This window comes from Zalophus californianus, chromosome 7 (genome assembly GCF_009762305.2).
Source record: "Zalophus californianus isolate mZalCal1 chromosome 7, mZalCal1.pri.v2, whole genome shotgun sequence".
NCBI classification, from domain to species: Eukaryota; Metazoa; Chordata; class Mammalia; order Carnivora; family Otariidae; genus Zalophus; species Zalophus californianus.
The window spans coordinates 20,522,469-20,541,030 of record NC_045601.1 but is presented as its reverse complement, the minus strand read 5'-3'; the positions used below and the strand labels follow the sequence as shown (position 1 = coordinate 20,541,030).

General features: G+C 37.3%; 1 protein-coding gene across 6 annotated transcripts in view; it reads right to left on the bottom strand.

Annotated features, from left to right (window-relative positions):
* EPM2A (EPM2A glucan phosphatase, laforin) overlaps positions 1-18,562 on the bottom strand; it is a 102,604-nt gene that overhangs the window by 51,316 nt on the left and 32,726 nt on the right. The window contains exon 2 of one of the 6 annotated variants that reach the window (XM_035728682.1): positions 5,148-5,224. The exons of the other annotated variants lie outside the window; for them this stretch is intronic. Coding sequence (XP_035584575.1) covers positions 5,148-5,165 — 18 coding nt within the window. The 5' untranslated portion in view covers positions 5,166-5,224. The remainder of the gene's footprint in view (positions 1-5,147; positions 5,225-18,562) is intronic. 6 annotated transcript variants of the gene reach the window in all.

The following is an 18,562-nucleotide window of genomic DNA, read 5'->3' as shown; positions in this document are numbered from 1 at the left end:
ATATTCAATATCCCACGGTGCCATATTTTGGGATAGCGTGTTCTAAACCTCAGCAATGTGAAGTTGGATATGCCTAAAGATTAAATAACATAAGAGGCATTAGCTCAAGCAGAGTCCCAAAGGAGATATGATGGAGTATCAATCACTTGACTAACAAACTATAAAAGATTAATTATAGGTAACTTCTTAGAACTAATTATATCTTGGGCTCCAAATCTACTATAAAATTTTAAAGTACGTATCAACCCAAAAGACTGATAAGGCCCACCAACTAGATTTCTATATGGTGTCTAAAATTATTACCCAACCAAGCCCTTCACATACAGCAAAGTAGCCTTCACACTGCACGGAGCAAGTGGGGTGAGAAAGGGATGTCATGTAGACTACAATATGAATCACATGCTCTGCAGTAGTGCAAGGCAATGGTCCTCTACCCAACCCTCTATGAAGTTTTACTTTTTAATAATGATAAAAATTGAAAGCACAATTTTAAAGGCAGCACTGTGCTTTATCCAGAAGGGGTTTTCTCTAATTCAGCAGTGTAATTATTGAAAAGATTTCATTAGGATGAGAAAATGAGAATGTGAGGTAAATAAAACTGCTATTAATTTCCTTAATTCACACAATGTTAAATACCATGGTCTCTTCCTTTATTAAAAAAAAAATTAAGATTTTGTAAGCAAAGCCTCATTTTAAATATAGAGAGATTTTAACAGGAATTCAAGACCTTACTTTACTCAAAGCTACTTAAAGAAAATAAGTGGAAAAATCACAGATAAGCAAAACTAAGTTAACTGGATTAATACCTTCATAGTAATACATATTTTCTCTCTATCATGGAACTATTAGCTTCCAAAGGAGAGACACAAGGTCATGTTTAACTTTGCTCCCCTAGTATTTAGCTTCTGGCAAAACAAGGCACTAAAAATTAGCTGAATGCATGAATGGAACAAAAACAGACCAAAGTCACCTGATTACCATACGAAAAACAGGATGTAGAAAATGTATTAAATATGTGTTTAGGGGCACCTGGGTGGCTCAGTTGGTTAAGCATCTGACTCTTGATTTCAGCTCAGGTCATGATCTCAGGGTTGTGAGAATGAGCCCTGTGTTGGGCTCCAACACTGGGTGGGGAGCCTGCTTAAGATTCTCTCTCTCCTTGCCCTCCAGCCCTCCCCCGACTAAAAATAATAAACAAACAAATAAATAAATAAAGATGGACTTTGATCCCCTGTTGTGTGTGGCCAGTTAATAAAGCATCAAGAAGAAAAATGAAGAAAACAGGAAGGATGTTAGATAGGAGAAAACCGAGGAAGGGTAAGAGACAAAAAGGGATACAGAGGCACAGCAGAAGAGACAAGACAGTGGAAGGCAAAGTGGGTGGGGAACAGGAGAGCAGCAGACTGGAAATACAGAAGATGGAAGAGAAATAGAAAAGGAGGCAGAGAATAAGGGCAAAATCTGATAGACAAAGGCAGGTGCGTATGTAAAGTTTTATAAACGCCATCCATCAATCTGCAGTTCACCTAGGACTGAATTTCAGCTTAAACTTCTCCTTACTCATCTTTGAAATGTGAACGAGCTGGCTAATTACTCTTTTTTTAATTTAATTTTATTTTATTATGTTATGTTAGTCACCATACAGTATGCATCGTTTTTGATGTAGTGTTCCATGATTCATCGTTTGCATATAACACCCAGTGCTCCATGCAGTGCGTGCCCTCCTTAATACCCACCGGGCTAACCCATCCCCCCACCCCCTCCCCTCTAGAACCCTCAGTTTGATTCCCAGAGTCCATAGTCTCTCATGGTTCATCTCCCCCTCCGATTTCCCCCCCTTCATTTTTCCCTTCCTTCTCCTAATGTCCTCCATGCTGTTCCTTATGTTCCACAAATAAGTGAAACCATAGGATAATTTCTCTGCTTGACTTACTTCACTTAGCATAGTCCCCTCCAGCTCCATCCATGTCGATGCAAATGGTGGGTATTCCTCCTTTCTGATGGCTGAGTAATATTCCATTGTATATATGGACTTTACAGTTTTGAAAAGTTTTCTTTTTTTCTTTCTTAATTTCTCCCATAGTGACAGTGACCAGGACATAAACATTCCTCAGGTGCTTAAAATTTAGGCCAAGGAGTGATCATTCCTCAGCTCTATCCTGGGAATGCTGACTCGACTAAACGTAAGGGAATCTTCTGTGATAGAAATAAACGCCATAGAACGTCATTATTATTTAAGTGGAAAATGTTTAACAGTACAGAACACGATACAGGGTACATGGTAAAGAATCAAAATGACACTTCTAAATTCAGCTTTTTAGGTTTGTTTCTTTTCAAGTAGGGGATAATGTTAAACAAGTTCATAAAAAAAGGAATTTTGAAATTTGGTGTTCTGATGTCCAAATCTATTTCTATAATCAATCACACGTATGTCCAACTTTTGTGATACCATTTTTATCAACTCTGCCCTGACTCAATTAACAATATCTGATTTGAATATCCCAAATTAAAGAACAGCTCTCAAAACCCCAGCAACTGTAAATAGTGATGATTCTGGCTGAGGACCATTGATCAATGCATTGCTGATCTCTCTGAGAATGCTTCTTTTTCTTTCACTGCATCCTTGGGCTTTGTTTTCTTCGAAAAGACCTGAAGTAATAAAAACTCACCATCATGGCTGTAAGCAGTGAGGCACATGAGAGGCTCTATGCCCAAACCTCTGGTTACACAGGAAACAACAGTTTATTCAGAGTGAACATTCAAGGGACAGAGCATACGTCAGAAGGAAATGGGATTGAAAAAATAATCCACATTACCACCTGCTATCCCAGAAAAATGGAATGAAAAGTAGCCAAGCCACCCTCTCCCCTCCAAAAAAAGTCTATATTCTTTCTTCCTTCCCACTGTCTTCTCTGTCCTTTCCTCCTTTTTTCTTCTTTTCTAATTTTTCTAGGATATAACTAAACATACAAGTAGCTTTACAGATGCAGATATAATTCACTTTGCACAACAAAATTTCACTCCTGATTGATCACTAATTTTGGCTTTAGGTTTCTCTTCCCTCCTAAAACTAGACACCCCCCCCCCAAAAAGAGTCTGGAAATAAGCTCTTAAATCCTTGGGGAGGTTACCATTTAAATAAATTTTCTGGTGACTGCCTATTGAATGCAAATATGTCCCTTTGAGCTCTGGGACTTTATATACTCAGCTCGCATAAAACTGAGCATGAGGAATCAGACCTCAACAAAGTTGGAGTAGCAGTAGAAAAACAATGTGACATAGTTTATACTGGAAGATCCTCTCATAAAATGCCTCCCTCTAAAACCAATACGCCTATTCGTAACAGCAAGTGCAATAAACATTCTGAGGAAAGGGTGTAGCTATGGAAATGCCGGTAACAAACTTTAGAAGATTAATAATAATTGCCAGGGAAAAACAAAAGAGGCCAAACAAAGGAATCTTGTGGAAGAAAGGGGTGTAGGGAGAGGATCTGCAATCTAGGAAAAGAGGAAGCAAGACAAGCAACTGGCACAGTACTTCAAGATTATAAGGTGGGAAAGGATAAGCAAGTGAGTTAAATTACAAAGCAAAGAGCTGAATAAATATCACTTTTCAAAAACTGTCAGGAAGGTGTTGAGAGAAAGGAAAAGGTTTCAGATTCTTCCTATAATTAATTTAACTTATCTAGACTTATATGGACTTTATAAACTTTAAAATTTGATTAGAATGGGTGACTCGGTTAAGCATCCAACTCTTGGTTTCGGCTCAGGTCGTGAGCTCAGGGTCGTGGGACTGAGCCCCAAGTTGGGCTCTGTGCTGAGCAAGGAGCCTGCTTGAGATTCTCTCTTCCTCTCTCTCCCTGTGCCCCTCCCCCCTTGCTTGCATGCTCTCTCTCTCTAAAATAAATAAAGAGATAGATGAAAGATTTCAGAAAAATAAAGTAAAATTTGATTAGCGAAAGTAAGTGGGCTTTTTTTGGTCATTTGTTTGCATTCAGAAATATGTTTTGATCAGAAGTTGACCATAAAATGCTCTCGGACAAGAAAATGGAGGCCCTAATGAGGAGAAAACAGACAGCTGAAGGAGAATCTGGGCATGAGTCAGCTGTTATACAGCTTTGGTTTCCACTATGCTTCTCCCTAACATGAAAGGGCGTGGTGTAAGGTTCCTGTTCTCTCATACTCAGAAGTAGCCAAGGCTTAGAAAGCATTATGATGGTCTTACTTGCCCAGTACAATCCTTGTGAAGAGCCTTTACAAGTACACATTGTGTGTGTATGTGTGTGTGTGTTCTGATATGCTCTGTATTTTTTCAGAGTAATGTTTACACATGCTAATGTTTATGTTTACTGTTACTGATTCATTTATCAAAACAATATGTTTATTGCTATTGATTCATTTATCAAAAACAATAAATCTATATGACATTCAAAGAAAAACTTTAAAAGACAGGAAAAGAAGGATGAGGGAGGCATTTTATAATTTTTCTAAGTGTGAAAATAAAGACCTCATTTTTCAAAAAAAAGTCCGTGCACAGAAAAGTCATGACAGAGTCTCTATGATATGAAAATACCAACAGCAAAATTGATTCTCATATATAGTAACATATGCATTTTGACTACTATTTCTTAATTGATCCCTCCTCCATGGGTTTGATAACCCTTCTATTCTGTTCAGCGAAGATGAGGCTGTGATCTGAGAAACTAGTCAGTTATGGTCATAATCAGTGATTGACAATGGGATCTAAATATTTCAACCCTCTGAAAATAAGACACAATTCCCTCATGTATTCACTGATTCTAATATAAATACATTCACTGGTCTTCCTAAAGTGGACCTTCCAGAATGGCTAAGCATAACCAATTTAATTCTGGCTTGGAAAAACATGGAATATAATCCCCAACCTGCCAAGACTCCATTTTAATGTGTTACTTACACTCCTTTCAGATCTGACTAGAGTCACACAGAATACCATAGAAAAAGCCTATCTACCTCAGCTTGTCAAAAATATTCTGTCTGTCTTCTGTATTCATTTATTATGAGAGAATAACTCTTCCTTGGTTGTAATGGCCACTACAATATTGGAATTGGGAGAGTCTTGTAAAAATTAAAATTCATGAGTCAGTGCATTTACATTCCATTAGTTACCTGGTGTATGTATCTCATTCAAAGCCAAAATTCTTCTCTCTTGTCACTGTCATCCAATGACCTTGCTTCTTATTTTACTAAGAAAAAAGAAGCAATGAAAAATTGAACTTCCACATGTTCTCACTATCACACTGACCTACCTGCACCCATGCCCAAATACTCTGCCTTCTTCCCATGACCATGGATGAACTGTTTAATCTGAATTCAGTTCACTCCTTGCTTACAAAAAGATTTTGTGCCTACAGCTCTCCTTTTTCTTAATCATTAATTTTTCTCAAACATCTATGGGATACTCTTTAACATTAAAACATTCTGCAGTAGCACCCATCTAATAAATTACCCTTCCCAGGGGCACCTGGGTGGCTCAGCCAGTTAAGCACCTGACTCTTGATTTTGGCTCGGGTCATGATCTCAGGGTTGTGGGATCAAGCCGTGCATCAGGCTCTGCGCTCAGCACGGAGTCTGCTCGTCCTTCTCCCTCTGCTCCTCCCCCTGCTCGCTCTCTCCCTCTCTCTCAAATAAATAAAATCTTTAAAAAAAAAAAAAATAAGCTACCCTCCTATACCCTATATATTCTCATTTCTCTGCTCTCTTTGGTAGTAAAAAATCCATATTTTTAGAGTAAAGTTTTCACATTTTACCTACATAATGACTTAGGAATCCAATTTGCTTAATTTATATGATAGAATATTCCCTCTTTCTTACTATGATTCCTACCATTCAAACACAAGCTGAGATCTGATAATCAAGTTTCTTCCTTCAATCAAGCTCCTCTCTCATTGGGCAGTGCCCAAGACATTTTAATCATAATTTAAATAACAATGCTGTTGATAATATTCAAGGCAGCACAGAATTCAGCTACTTTTTTTATAGTTGTATGATTCCACAACACACCAGCAAAAACATATTTCTCCACAAAAATATGTCTTAAGTGACTCCTAAGAAACAAAAATTAAGGCATATGTTTGCATTAGTCATACTACCATTAGAATGCTATTATCTCTCACTAATATTTTTCGATACGATGTTGAAAATAAATCATCCCAATATAAGTATATATGTAATATAAAATATCTCTTTTATTTAACATGTTTAAATATGCTTCATATAAAATATATTTTAATCATAAGAAAAAGAGGATATCCATGAATTAATTTGAACTTATAAAATATGAACAACTTTATTTATATAGGAAAAAGGAATTCTTTGAGCAATCTCACACATTCAGTTAATACTCAATAAAAATCTTTGCCTGATCAGAAGAATTCAACAGGAAGGAGGATTATGCTGTTTTCTGCTCTTACTAGGATGAATGATTACAATCTTGGCTTCGATGTTTAGAAAAATCTCAAATCACCCAATCAGATGTAAATGCCAATTGAAATTAGATTCTTCCTGTAACCAATCTTGATTATGAACTACGGAATAGGACAATGTGATTGGTTCCTATTGCACACCAAATTTTGTGGCTATTCTTTATTTACTCCAAAAGAGAGTACCAACATTTTTGTCAAAATTTGATTACATATATAAGCAATACAAAAATATTACTATATAAGTATACACATACTAATGATTATTTGCATACAGGCTATAAAATATGTGTATTTCTAAATATAGCCTCTGGAGTTGAACTGTACATCCTGGGCTAAAAAATGAGAGAAAATGGGGTGCCTGGGTGGCTCAGTCATTAAGCGTCTGCCTTTGGCTCATGTCATGATCCCGGGGTCCTGGGATCGAGCCCCGCATCGGGCTCCAGCCCCGCATCGGGCTCCCTGCTCAGTGGGATGCCTGCTTCTCCCTCTCCCTCTGCTTCTCCCTCTCCCTCTGCTTGGGTTGCCTCTCTCGCTGTGTCTCTCTCTATCAAATAAATAAATAAAATCTTTAAAAAATAAAAAATAAATAAAAAATGAGAGAAAGTACCATCTAGAGGCAGCACTATGTTGCAGGCACCTGGTCCCTGGATCTGAAACCAGAGAAGCTTATATGGAATGTAGTCATTGTTAGGCCAACGTAACGTATTGGCAAAATGTTGCAGAAGCCTTAGATTTTTTAATTATTTTTAATCCTTGTTTATTTGCATGCTCGCCTTTAACAGTCATCTAGTTCAACCAGCTCACTTTGCAAATCAGGAAACTGAAATCCACAATTGTTATAGGATTGTCCTAAGGTTACCCAGCAATGAATGAAAGAGCTGGGCTGGTACCCAAGTTCCTCACTCTCTCTTCAAAGTAATTAATTTCATTCATTTTAGAAAATGTGCTAGATACAACACATTTTTAAAAGTGCAAAACTATTGTTCTACAGTGTTTAATTTTGAGTTTCAAAAATTATGGTATATCTTTTCTTTATAAGCCATAGGAGATACAAAGTAAAAATATGTTTTCATAATACATATTCTAAACTATAATTTTTTAAAAGCATGTAAAGTGATTTTCATAAAGTCTAATTTATGTCTCGTAAAATGTGTTTATTTGACAATAAGACTTTTCAAGACACAGAAATTACAATCTCTTTCCACTAAAGCTTCATTAAATCAGTTATCTGTGTCTTTAATGCAAACATTCATTCTTTTGCATTAAAAAAAATCTATTGAAAAGGGAGATATAGCTTGGTACCAAGTATAGCCTGAATATGGCTGATTTTTTAAATCTTATTCTAGCACAGTAGAACCTTAATCTGAATCAGAAGAATAGGATACAAGCTAAATGTGAGATATAATGAATGAATTTAATATTTATTGAGCTACTATTTACCAAGTTTTATGTTAGACAAATTGGTTCCACATATTTAATGTGACACTCCCACCAAATCCCTTTTAAAAAAGAATCTAAAGAGATTTTGTGAAAAATTAAACACATAAAGCCACAAGAAAGAAGAGAACAGGAGAAAAAATGACAAAATCAAAATTCTGGAAGCTGCAAACAATTGATTACTGAACAATTTAGCAGGTCAGAAAAAACTAAATCCTACGGCCAAGAGTGGAAAAAGCTAAGAACAGACTGAAATTACAATACAGAATCTCCATCAGGCTCAGACATTGGTATTGCCAGGCATTCTGGATGCAGCTGAAAGGAATAAGGAAAACTGGTTGCAAGTTATTTAAGAAGCAGCCGAACCCTTAGATTCATTTTCCAACTTTCCTCAGCTGAAAAACTTTCCCTCCCCAGTCCTGAATAATACTGGAAATTTGTTCTATGGGGAAAGTTACACAAGTCTCTCATAATTAAATGAAGAGCTCCTAAAAATAAATAAATAAATAAAAACTAAACAGCAGTGATAGAAAATAAAATGGATTGAAAAAAATGTTAGAAGAGAAAAAAAAAAAAAAACAGACAAAGATATCCAAAATATAAATGACTCAGGCCAGGGTTCCAATATCTGAATGATAGGAGTTCCAAAAAGAAAGGAAAAGAAATCATCAAAGAAATAATTCAAGAAATTTACTTTCAAAGAAGTACCTGAGTTTGCAGAATTAAAAAGTCTACTCACTGACAGCTCAGCAAAATAGATAAAAATAGGCCTACATCAAGACATACCATCATGAAATTTCATAATATTGGAAATGAAAAGATTCTATAGGCTTCTCAGGGGTGGGAGGGAGGCAATTCAAACATAAAGGATCAAGAACCATAATGACTTTAACTTCTCAATAGCAACCCTGACAGCTGTACGTTCTTCAAAGGAAATGTAGACATCTGTGAAGAGTTAGGGGTGTTAAACAGCCTTTACACAGGCATACAAATAAACATGTAAAATAATGATTTCATCAAAATTACTGTATAACTATATTGGGAAGACTGAACAATATAGGGTAGAAGGGATGTCACTAAGGTTTTTGTAGGGGGAAGTGACAAAAAAAAAGAGCTAAATCTTCATATTTTGTGGTGTGAGATCAATAGGTAATACCTAAAACTAAAACCAAGAAGTAGCAATATAATGACATTATTTATCATTTACCTGAAGATAATTAGCAAATAATTTGCTTAAAGATGTGAAAATGGTTGCCTGTGTAAAGACCAAATTGGGGGAGAGGTAGGGATGTAGGCAGACTTCTTCTTTTCATAATAAGCCTTGTAGATCTACCAAATTTGTTACATATGTGTACAACTTGGCTAAATTTTAAAACCAAAATGTACCACATAAACCCCCTAAACACAGTGCATTTCTATAAAAGAATATCCATAGTCCCAGAGTGTTTATCAGCGTATCTCTCTGGACCTGAATATTAAGAGGTACCAGAAGGTTCTTCTCTGGATGACATGTTCTTTAGGTTGCCCTATGTTCTGGTGTGCCCAGAACAGTCCTATTTTAATGTGTTGTGCAGGCTAATTATTAAAATTACCTCTTTTTACTCTCAAATTATCCCAACTGGACAAAATTATTTAATCAGCTGAATATTACTCTCACACCTCCATACATTTGCACTTGCTATTGTCCTTACTTGACTTCCCTCCCCTAAATGTCCTCCTTTACATTTCCATTCAAGTTTAATTCATAAAGATTTCCTTGAACTACACAGACTTCTCCCATCCCTCATTACACCACATATGCAACTGCAGCGTAACAAGCTTCTCACCATATTGCAGCTACTTAAGTTTTCGTAAGAACATGAGTTTGTAAGAGCAGGGATCTTTGGCTCTCCAGCTTTGACTGTCGAGCACTGAACATAGGGGCTACACAGAGTAATCCACACAATTCTCACTGAGTGAATTTGCCACATTATATAAAATTTAGTTTTTAGATACGTTTATTCTTGAAAGTCTTGTCATTATGAAGGAGAGTGACAACTCAGCTCTGATAAGATTTATCCTAACCATTAGGAAAAAGTGCAGGCATAATTCCACTCCCATATTCAAACTAAAGGATGATAATTTGAGATTACAAAATTACTAGGTGAGTTAGAAGATCTCTATTACATATGTTCAAATATATAACACATCATGTGTGTCTATTTCAACAGCTACAATAAATTCACAAATTATTTTAGCATTATAGTAAGATGAATATAGCAAGCAGATTAGAGGTTTTTAAGTTAATAATGAACTATATGAATGTCTTTACAACTCTTTTCTTATAAACTGAACTCATATTTTTATCTTGTCCAGTTTCATGTGGGGATGAATTGTGGCTGGAATTAATTCATAAGGGGAGTTGAACCAAAATGAATGAAGATACATAAAATCGTCCTTTTTTAAATTCTAAGCTACTATCATTATTGGACTAATCACACATATTCTCAAGCTTTTATGCCCATAAGAATCATAGGGAGACACTGGGGAAAAAAGATTCCCAGGACTCAGTGGAACCCACAAATCTATATTTTTTAAAAATCATGAGACAGGTTCAGGATGGCAGTGTAGGAAGACCCTGAGCTCACCTCCTCCTACAGACACATCAAATATACAGCTACATATACAACAACTTTGTGTGAAAAAGACCTGAAAACTAGATGAGCAGCTCTTCTACAACAAAGGATAAAAAAGCCAAATTGACATGTGTAAGAGAGGCAGAGACATAGTCTTGCAGGAACCACAACCCTGCACAGCAACCCACAAGCAGATGGGATTTCACAAATACCTAGCACATCCCTGAGAAGTGATGGGTTCAAGCCCCACCTCAGTTACCCCAACTCTTGGGATCTGCACTAGAGAGAGGAGTCTGCCAAACATCCAGCTTTGAAACCAAGGGTTACATCCAGGAGACCCAAAGGGCTGTTGGAAAATGAAACTCTTAAAGGGGTCATGCATAGACTCGCTCACTCTGAGCCCCTAAGGCAAAAGCTCAGGTTGAAACAAATCTAGAACATATGTGAAGGAGATTCATTGGCTAATCTTAAAGCAGCTGCCAAAGGGGCAGTGGTCTATTAGAACTCTCTCTGGAGACAGAGGTGCTAGCAGGCATCATTTGTGCATTCTCCTTCAACCTCGATAGTCCTGGCCCTGGCAGGCACCATTTTTGTACTACCTCTCTACCTCCCTAGCACCACTCGCCAGACCCCTACACTCTCCTGTGACCCTGCCCCGCTAAACCCGGTTGGCAGGCTTGCCCTGGTCCAATGCTCCTCGACAACTCTGCCCTGCTAAACCTGGCAGGTGGGTGACCCCAACACAGTGCTCCCCCACAGTCCTGCCAAAGCCAGCAAGTATGTCCAGACCACACAGAGGACTCTCCTTGAATGCCTGGAACTCATGGCCAGCAGGGCTTATGCTTCTGGGACCCACAGAGATGAAACCTCAGAGAGATAGTTCTTGGCAGGCTACCACCTACAGGTTAACTGTACAGACAGCATACTGAAACACACCACCCATCTTCCTGTAACCATTCCTTCAAGACTGAAAAAGATATCTGTTTCACCTAATACATAAAAATGAAACAGAGTCAGGGCTCCTAGGTGGCTCAGTCCATTAAGTGGCCAACTCTTGATTTCACAGTGTATACCAATATTGAATCATTGTTATGTACCTGAAAGTAATATAATGTTATATGTCAATTATACCCCAATTTAAAAATTTTTAAAAATCACACCACCCAACTGATGAGACTGAACTGTGAGAAACCTTGGAAGTTAATTGGACACCTTAAAAGTAAACATATGGCTCCAGGTCCACTATAAACAATTGTTATTCATTACCAAGTTCCCAGTTATCTATGTTATAGAGATAAACAGAGGAACAAAGGATACTACTAAGTCCAAAACTGATAAATCTGAGAGTTTATCCCATTATAAAAATGTCCCATGTATACAGGTATGCATTTCTATGTTATATATATATTATACCTCAGGTATAAACATATGTTTATTATATGTATTACTTAGATATTATATATTTTCATATATATTATGTATCATTTCAACCTATTATTATCCTTCTCGTGTATAAATATATGTATTTGTGTGTGTGTATAATATATAAATTTGTATTATATATATAATATAAAAAGGCATGACTAAATTCAACAACCATTTATGATAACTCTCAACAAATGGGTATTATATACACACACATATATATACACACAAAAAGACATATATATAATATATACATGTACACATATACAGATACACAAAGATCTATCTATCTATCTATATATATATACACACATATACACCTGAGAAGGATAATAACAGGTTAAATTATCTGAGAATCCAGTAGAATAGAGACTTAGATGTAAAACTAAGTTGCTTTAAAGAAAATTTTTTAATTTAACCTTTTTTGCATGACTGTGAATGAACTATTAGTACATGATTCATACTCACCCTACATACAGCTAGAATACTATATATGAAGCTGAACAAATACCGTCATTAAAAATTGAAACCTACATGGGAAGCAAAGGCTCTCAGAGTGAGAGGTGTGCCCCACACAGGTCCTCCTCATCTTTCGATTCATGGTGGGGTAGCAGTAGTGCTCAGGCTGATTGTCTGCTTCTGTTCTCCCCAGGGAGACATGATCTGCCCCCATGGCAACACTGTTAGAGGTACAGAAGCTAGTAAAGGCAGAGGAAACTCATGCTCACAGAATTTAATAATCAACCTCCTCTTTTCAATAATGAATGTGTCATTCTCAATGGAGAAAGACTGAGAGCTTTTCCCCTAAGGTCAGGAACACGACAGGGATATCCACTAACACCACTGCTGTTCAACATAGTAATGGAAGTCCTAGTCTCAGCAATTAGACAACAAAAAGAAATAAAAGGCATCCGAATCGGCAAAGGAGTCAAACTCTCACTCTTTGCAGATAATATGATACTTTATGTGGAAAACTTGAAAGACTCCACCCCAAAACTGCTAGAACTCATACAGGAATTCAGTAAAGGGGCAGGATATAAAATCAATGCACAGAAATCAGGTGCATTTCTATACACCAAAGAGACAGAAGAAAGAGAAATTAAGGAGTCGATCCCATTTACAATTGCACCCAAAGCTATAAGATACCCAGGAATAAATTTAACCAAAGAGGCAAAGAATCTGTACTCAGAAAACTATAAAATTCTCATGAAAGAAATTAAGGAAGACACAAAGAAATGGAAAAACATTCCATGTTCATGGATTGGAAGAAAAAAGATTGTGAAAATGTCTATGCTACATAGAGCAATCTACACATTTAATGCAATCCCTATCAAAACACCATCTATTTTTTTCACAGAGTTGGAACAAATAATCCTAAAATTTGTATGGAACCAGAAAAGACCCCAAATAGCCAGAGGAATGTTGAAAAAGAAAAGCAAAGCTGGTGGCATCACAATTCCAGACTTCCAGCTCTATTACAAAGCTGTCATCATCAAGACAGTATGGTACTGGCACAAAAACAGACACATAGATCAGTGGAACAGAATAGAGAGCCCAGAAATGGACCCTCAACTCTATGGTCAACTAATCTTTGACAAAGCAGGAAAGAATGTCCAATGGAAAAAAGACAGTCTCTTCAACAAATGGTGTTGGGAAAATTGGACAGCCACATGCAGAAGAATGAAACTGGACCATTTCCTTACACCACACCCAAAAATAAACTCCAAATGGTTGAAAGACCTAAATGTGAGACAGAAGTCCATCAAAATCCTTGAGGAGAACATAGAGAGCAACCTCTTCGACCTCAGCCACAGCAACTACTTCGACCTCAGCTGCAGCAACTTCTTCCTAGAAACATCACCAAAGGCAAGGGAAGCAAGGGCAGAAATGAACTCTTGGGACTTCATCAAGATAAAAAGCTTTTGCACAGCAAAGGAAACAGTCAACAAAACCAAAAGACAGTCAACAGAATGGGAGAAGATATTTGCAAATGACATATCAGATAAAGGGCTAGTATCCAAAATCTATAAAGAACTTATCAAACTCAACACCCAAAGAACAAATAATCCAATCAAGAAATGGGCAGAAGACATGAACAGACATTTCTGCAAAGAATACATCCAAATGACCAATAGACACATGAAAAGGTGCAACATCACTCGGCATCAGGGAAATCCAAATCAAAACCTCCATGAGATACCACCTCACACCAGTCAGAATGGCTAAAATTAACAAGTCAGGAAACGACAGATGTTGGTGAGGATGCGGAAAAAGGGGAACCCTCCTACAGTGATGGTAGGAATGCAAGCTGGTGTAGCCACTCTGGAAAACAGTATGGAGGTTCCTCAAACAGTTGAAAATAGAGCTACCCTACGACCCAGCAATTGCACCACTGAGTATTTACCCCAAAGATACAAATGTAGTGATCTGAAGGAGCACATACACCCAAATGTTTATGGCAGCAATGTCCACCATAGCCAAACTATGGAAAGAGCCTATATGTCCATCCACAGATGAATGGATAAAGAAGATGTGGTCTATATATACAATGAAATATTATACAGCTATCAAAAAAAAAAAAGAAATCTTGGGGCACCTGGGCAGCTCAGTCGTCAAGCATCTGCCTTTGGCTCAGGTCATGATCCCAGGGTCCTGGGATCAAGCCCCGTGTCAGGCTCCCTGCTCATCGGGAGCCTGCTTCTCCCTCTCCCACTCCCCCTGCTTGCATTCCCTCTCTCACTGTGTCTCTCTCTGTCAAATAAATAAAGTCTTTAAAAAAAAATTAAATCTTGCCATTTACAATGACGTGGATGGAACTAGAGGGTATTATGCTAAGCAAAATAAGTCAGTCAGAGAAAGACAATTATCATATGATCTCACTGATATGAGGAATTTGAGAAACAAGACAGAGGATCATAGGGGATGGGAGGGAAAAATGAAACAAGATGAAACCAGAGAGGGAGACAAACCATAGGAGACTCTTAATCTCAGGAAACAACTGAGGGTTGCTGGAGTGGAGTGGGGTGGGAGGGATGGGGTGACTGAGTGATGGAACTTGGGGAGGGTATGTGCTATGGTGAGAGCTGTGAATTGTGTAAGACTGATGAATCACAGGCCTGTACCCCTGAAACAAATAATATATGTTAATAAAAATAATAATAATAATAATAAATGTGAACAACTGAGAATTTCCATATTTAAAACCAACAACAATAAAGAGAAAGGTCAAAATGAGTACAGAACAACTGATTCTGGACGAAACAAAATAATTGCAGTAAGAGAGGAGGACTTCAAAATCATTCTCATTAGTATTATAAGAAAGACTCGAGAATATATCCATTTACAAACTAGAATAAGCTAATATGCAAAAAGGGAATAACAAAATAAGTAAGAATCCATGAAACATAAGGATGCAATTATCAAAATTAAGGGAAAAAATTAGTTGACGTGGAAGAAAAAAAATGTCTCCCAAAATGTAAAGCAATAAAACCTAGAGGTGTAAATATCTTTTTTTAAAGTCAAGAATAAGATATAAATCCACAAAAAGATGGAAAAACATTCCATGCTTATGGATCAGAAGAATAAACATTGTTAAAATGTCTATGCTACTCAGAGCAATCTATACCTTCAATGCCACCTGATCAAAATTCCAATGACATTTATCAAAGTGCTGGAACAAACAATCCAAAAATTTGTATGGAATCAGAAAAGACCCCGAATTGCCAAGGAAATGTTGAAAAAGAAAAACAAAGCTGGGAGCATCATGTTGCCTGATTTCAAGCTATATTACAAAGCAGTGATCACCAAGACAGCATGGTACTGGCACAAAAACAGACATATAGACCAATGGAACAGAATAGAGAGCCCAGATATGGACCCTCAACTCTATGGTCAAATAATCTTTGACAAAGCAGGAAAAAATATGCAATGGAAAAAAGATAGTCTCTTCAATAAATGGTGCTGGGGAAATTGGACAGCCACATGCAGAAGAATGAAACTAGACCATTCTCTAACATCATATACAAAGATAAACTCAAAATGGATGAAAGACCTCAATGCGAGACCATCAAAATCCTTGAGGAGAACATAGGCAATAACCTCTTTGACATCAGCCATAGCAATTTCTTTCAAGATACATCTCTAAAAGCTAGTGAAACTAAAGCAAAAATGAACTTTTGGGACTTCATCAAGATAAAAAGCTTCTGCACAGCAAAGGTAACAGTCAACAAAACAAGGAGGCAACCCACAGAATGGGAGAAGATATTTGCAAATGACACTACAGATAAAGGGCTGGTATCCAAGATCTATAAAGAACTTCTCAAACTCAACACCCAAAAAACAAATAATCAAGTCAAAAAATGGGCAGAAGACATGAACAGACGCTTCTCTGAAGAAGACATACAAATGGCTAACAGACACGTGAAAAAATGTTCATCATCATTAGCCATCAGGGAAATTCAAAGAAAAACCACATTGAGAAACCACCTTACACCAGGTAGAATGGCAAAAATTGACAGGGCATGAAACAACAAATGTTGGAGAGGTTGTGGAAAAAGGGGAACCCTCTTACACTGTTGGTGGGAATGAAGTTGGTACAGCCACTTTGGAAAACAGTGTGGAGGTGCCTCAAAAAATTAAAAATAGAGCTACCCTATGACCCAGCGATTGCACTCCTGGGTATTTACCCCAAAGACACAGATGTAGTGAAAAGAAGGGCCATATGCACCCCAATGTTCATAGCAGCAATGTCTGTAATAGCCAAACTGTGGAAAGAGCCGAGATGTCCCTCAACAGATGAATGGATAAAGAAGATATGGTCCAGGGGAGGGGGGTGGGGGGATGGGTTAGCCTGGTGATGGGTATTAAAGAGGGCACGTTCTGCATGGAGCACTGGGTGTTATGCACAAACAATGAATCATGGAACATTACATCAAAAACTAATGATGTAATGTATGGTGATTAACATAACAATAAAAAATTTTTTTAAAAAGATGTGGTCCATATACACAATGGAATATTACTCAGCCATCAGAAAAGATGAATACCCAACTTTTACATCAACATGGATGGGACCGGAGGAGATGATGCTCAGTGAAATAAGTCAAGCAGATAAAGTCCATTATCATATGGTTTCACTTATTTGTGGAACATAAGGAACAGCATGGAGGACATTAGGAGAAGGAAGGGAAAAATGAAGGGGTGGAAATCAGAGGGAGAGACGAACCATGAGAGACTATGGATTCTGAGAAACAAACTGAGGGTTCTAGAGGGGAGGGGGTGGGGGGATGGGTGAGTCTGGTGATGGGTATTAAGGAGGGCACGTACTGCATGGAGCACTGGGTGTTATATGAAAACTGAATCGTGGATCACCGCATCAAAAACTAATGATGTATTGTATGGTGACTAACATAACATAATAAAATAAAATTAAAAAAAAAAGATATAAATCCACGAGGTCCAACATCCATCTAAGGAGGATCTTAAACAAAAGAACAAAGAACAAAGGAGGAGAAATAATCAAATAGTAGAAGGAAATCCCTAGAGCCTAAAACACGACTCTTCAGCAGTTGTGGTTCAGCAAAAATGAAAAATAACTCAGAAACACAACTTCACTAAAGGTCAGTACATCTCAATGGGTGCCTCTTTCAATTCTTTTCTCTGGATCCTCTTCTCTTTGATCTCTAAATTATATGTATGCAAGGGCTTATTATTTTCACTTCTTTGTCTCTGCTATATTTCACTCATTCACTAAATGATCTCATCTAAACTTATCATTTTGAGGGGTGCTTGGGTGGCTGAGTCGGCTAAGCATCTGACTCTTAATTTCAGCTCAGGTCATGATCTCAGGGTCATGATACTGAGCCCCCCGTCAGGGTCCACACTCAGCAGAGAGTCTGCTTGAGGATTCTTTCTCTCTCCCTCTGCCCCTCACCGCACTCGTGCTCTCTTTCTAAAAAAATAAATAAATCTTTAAAAATAAATAAATAATGAACTCATTACTTTGAATGTCATCTATATATTGATAACCCAAATTTTATCTGTCCATTCACAATCTCTCCATAAAACTCCAGATATCAAATTGATTTGCTTTCTGCAATCTAACCTACATTTCAAATATATTATGTCTACAATAGAATTATCATCTCAATCCATACTCCAAACTGCTCATCTCCTTGTCTTCCCCATCTCAATAAACAGGACACCATTAATCCAGTTGCTCAGGCTATAAAATCACAGGTCATGCTTAACTCCTCTCTTGCTCATGTTCTGCCTCCAGTCCATCAGCAAGGTGAACATCTAGCATGGATTTCCAAGAATGGTATGTCCAAGAAGAACATGAATTCCCTAACACTATGATGAAGTTGCATCCTCTCTCCTACCATTCACTATCCTGTTTGTACTAATTACATCTCTCATTCTCAAAGCAATGCAGTTTTTAAGAGCATGAGAATGCCTCTCTTTGTCTATGGCACAAACACTGCATGTTCTACAGTAAATAATATTTACATGATATTTTAAATGTTGAATATTGGTTTCCATTTTCAAATTAAACTATAAAAGACTTAATTTGCCTAACTTAATTGTAAATTCTGTAAACCTTGAAAATGTGAAAGTAATGCAA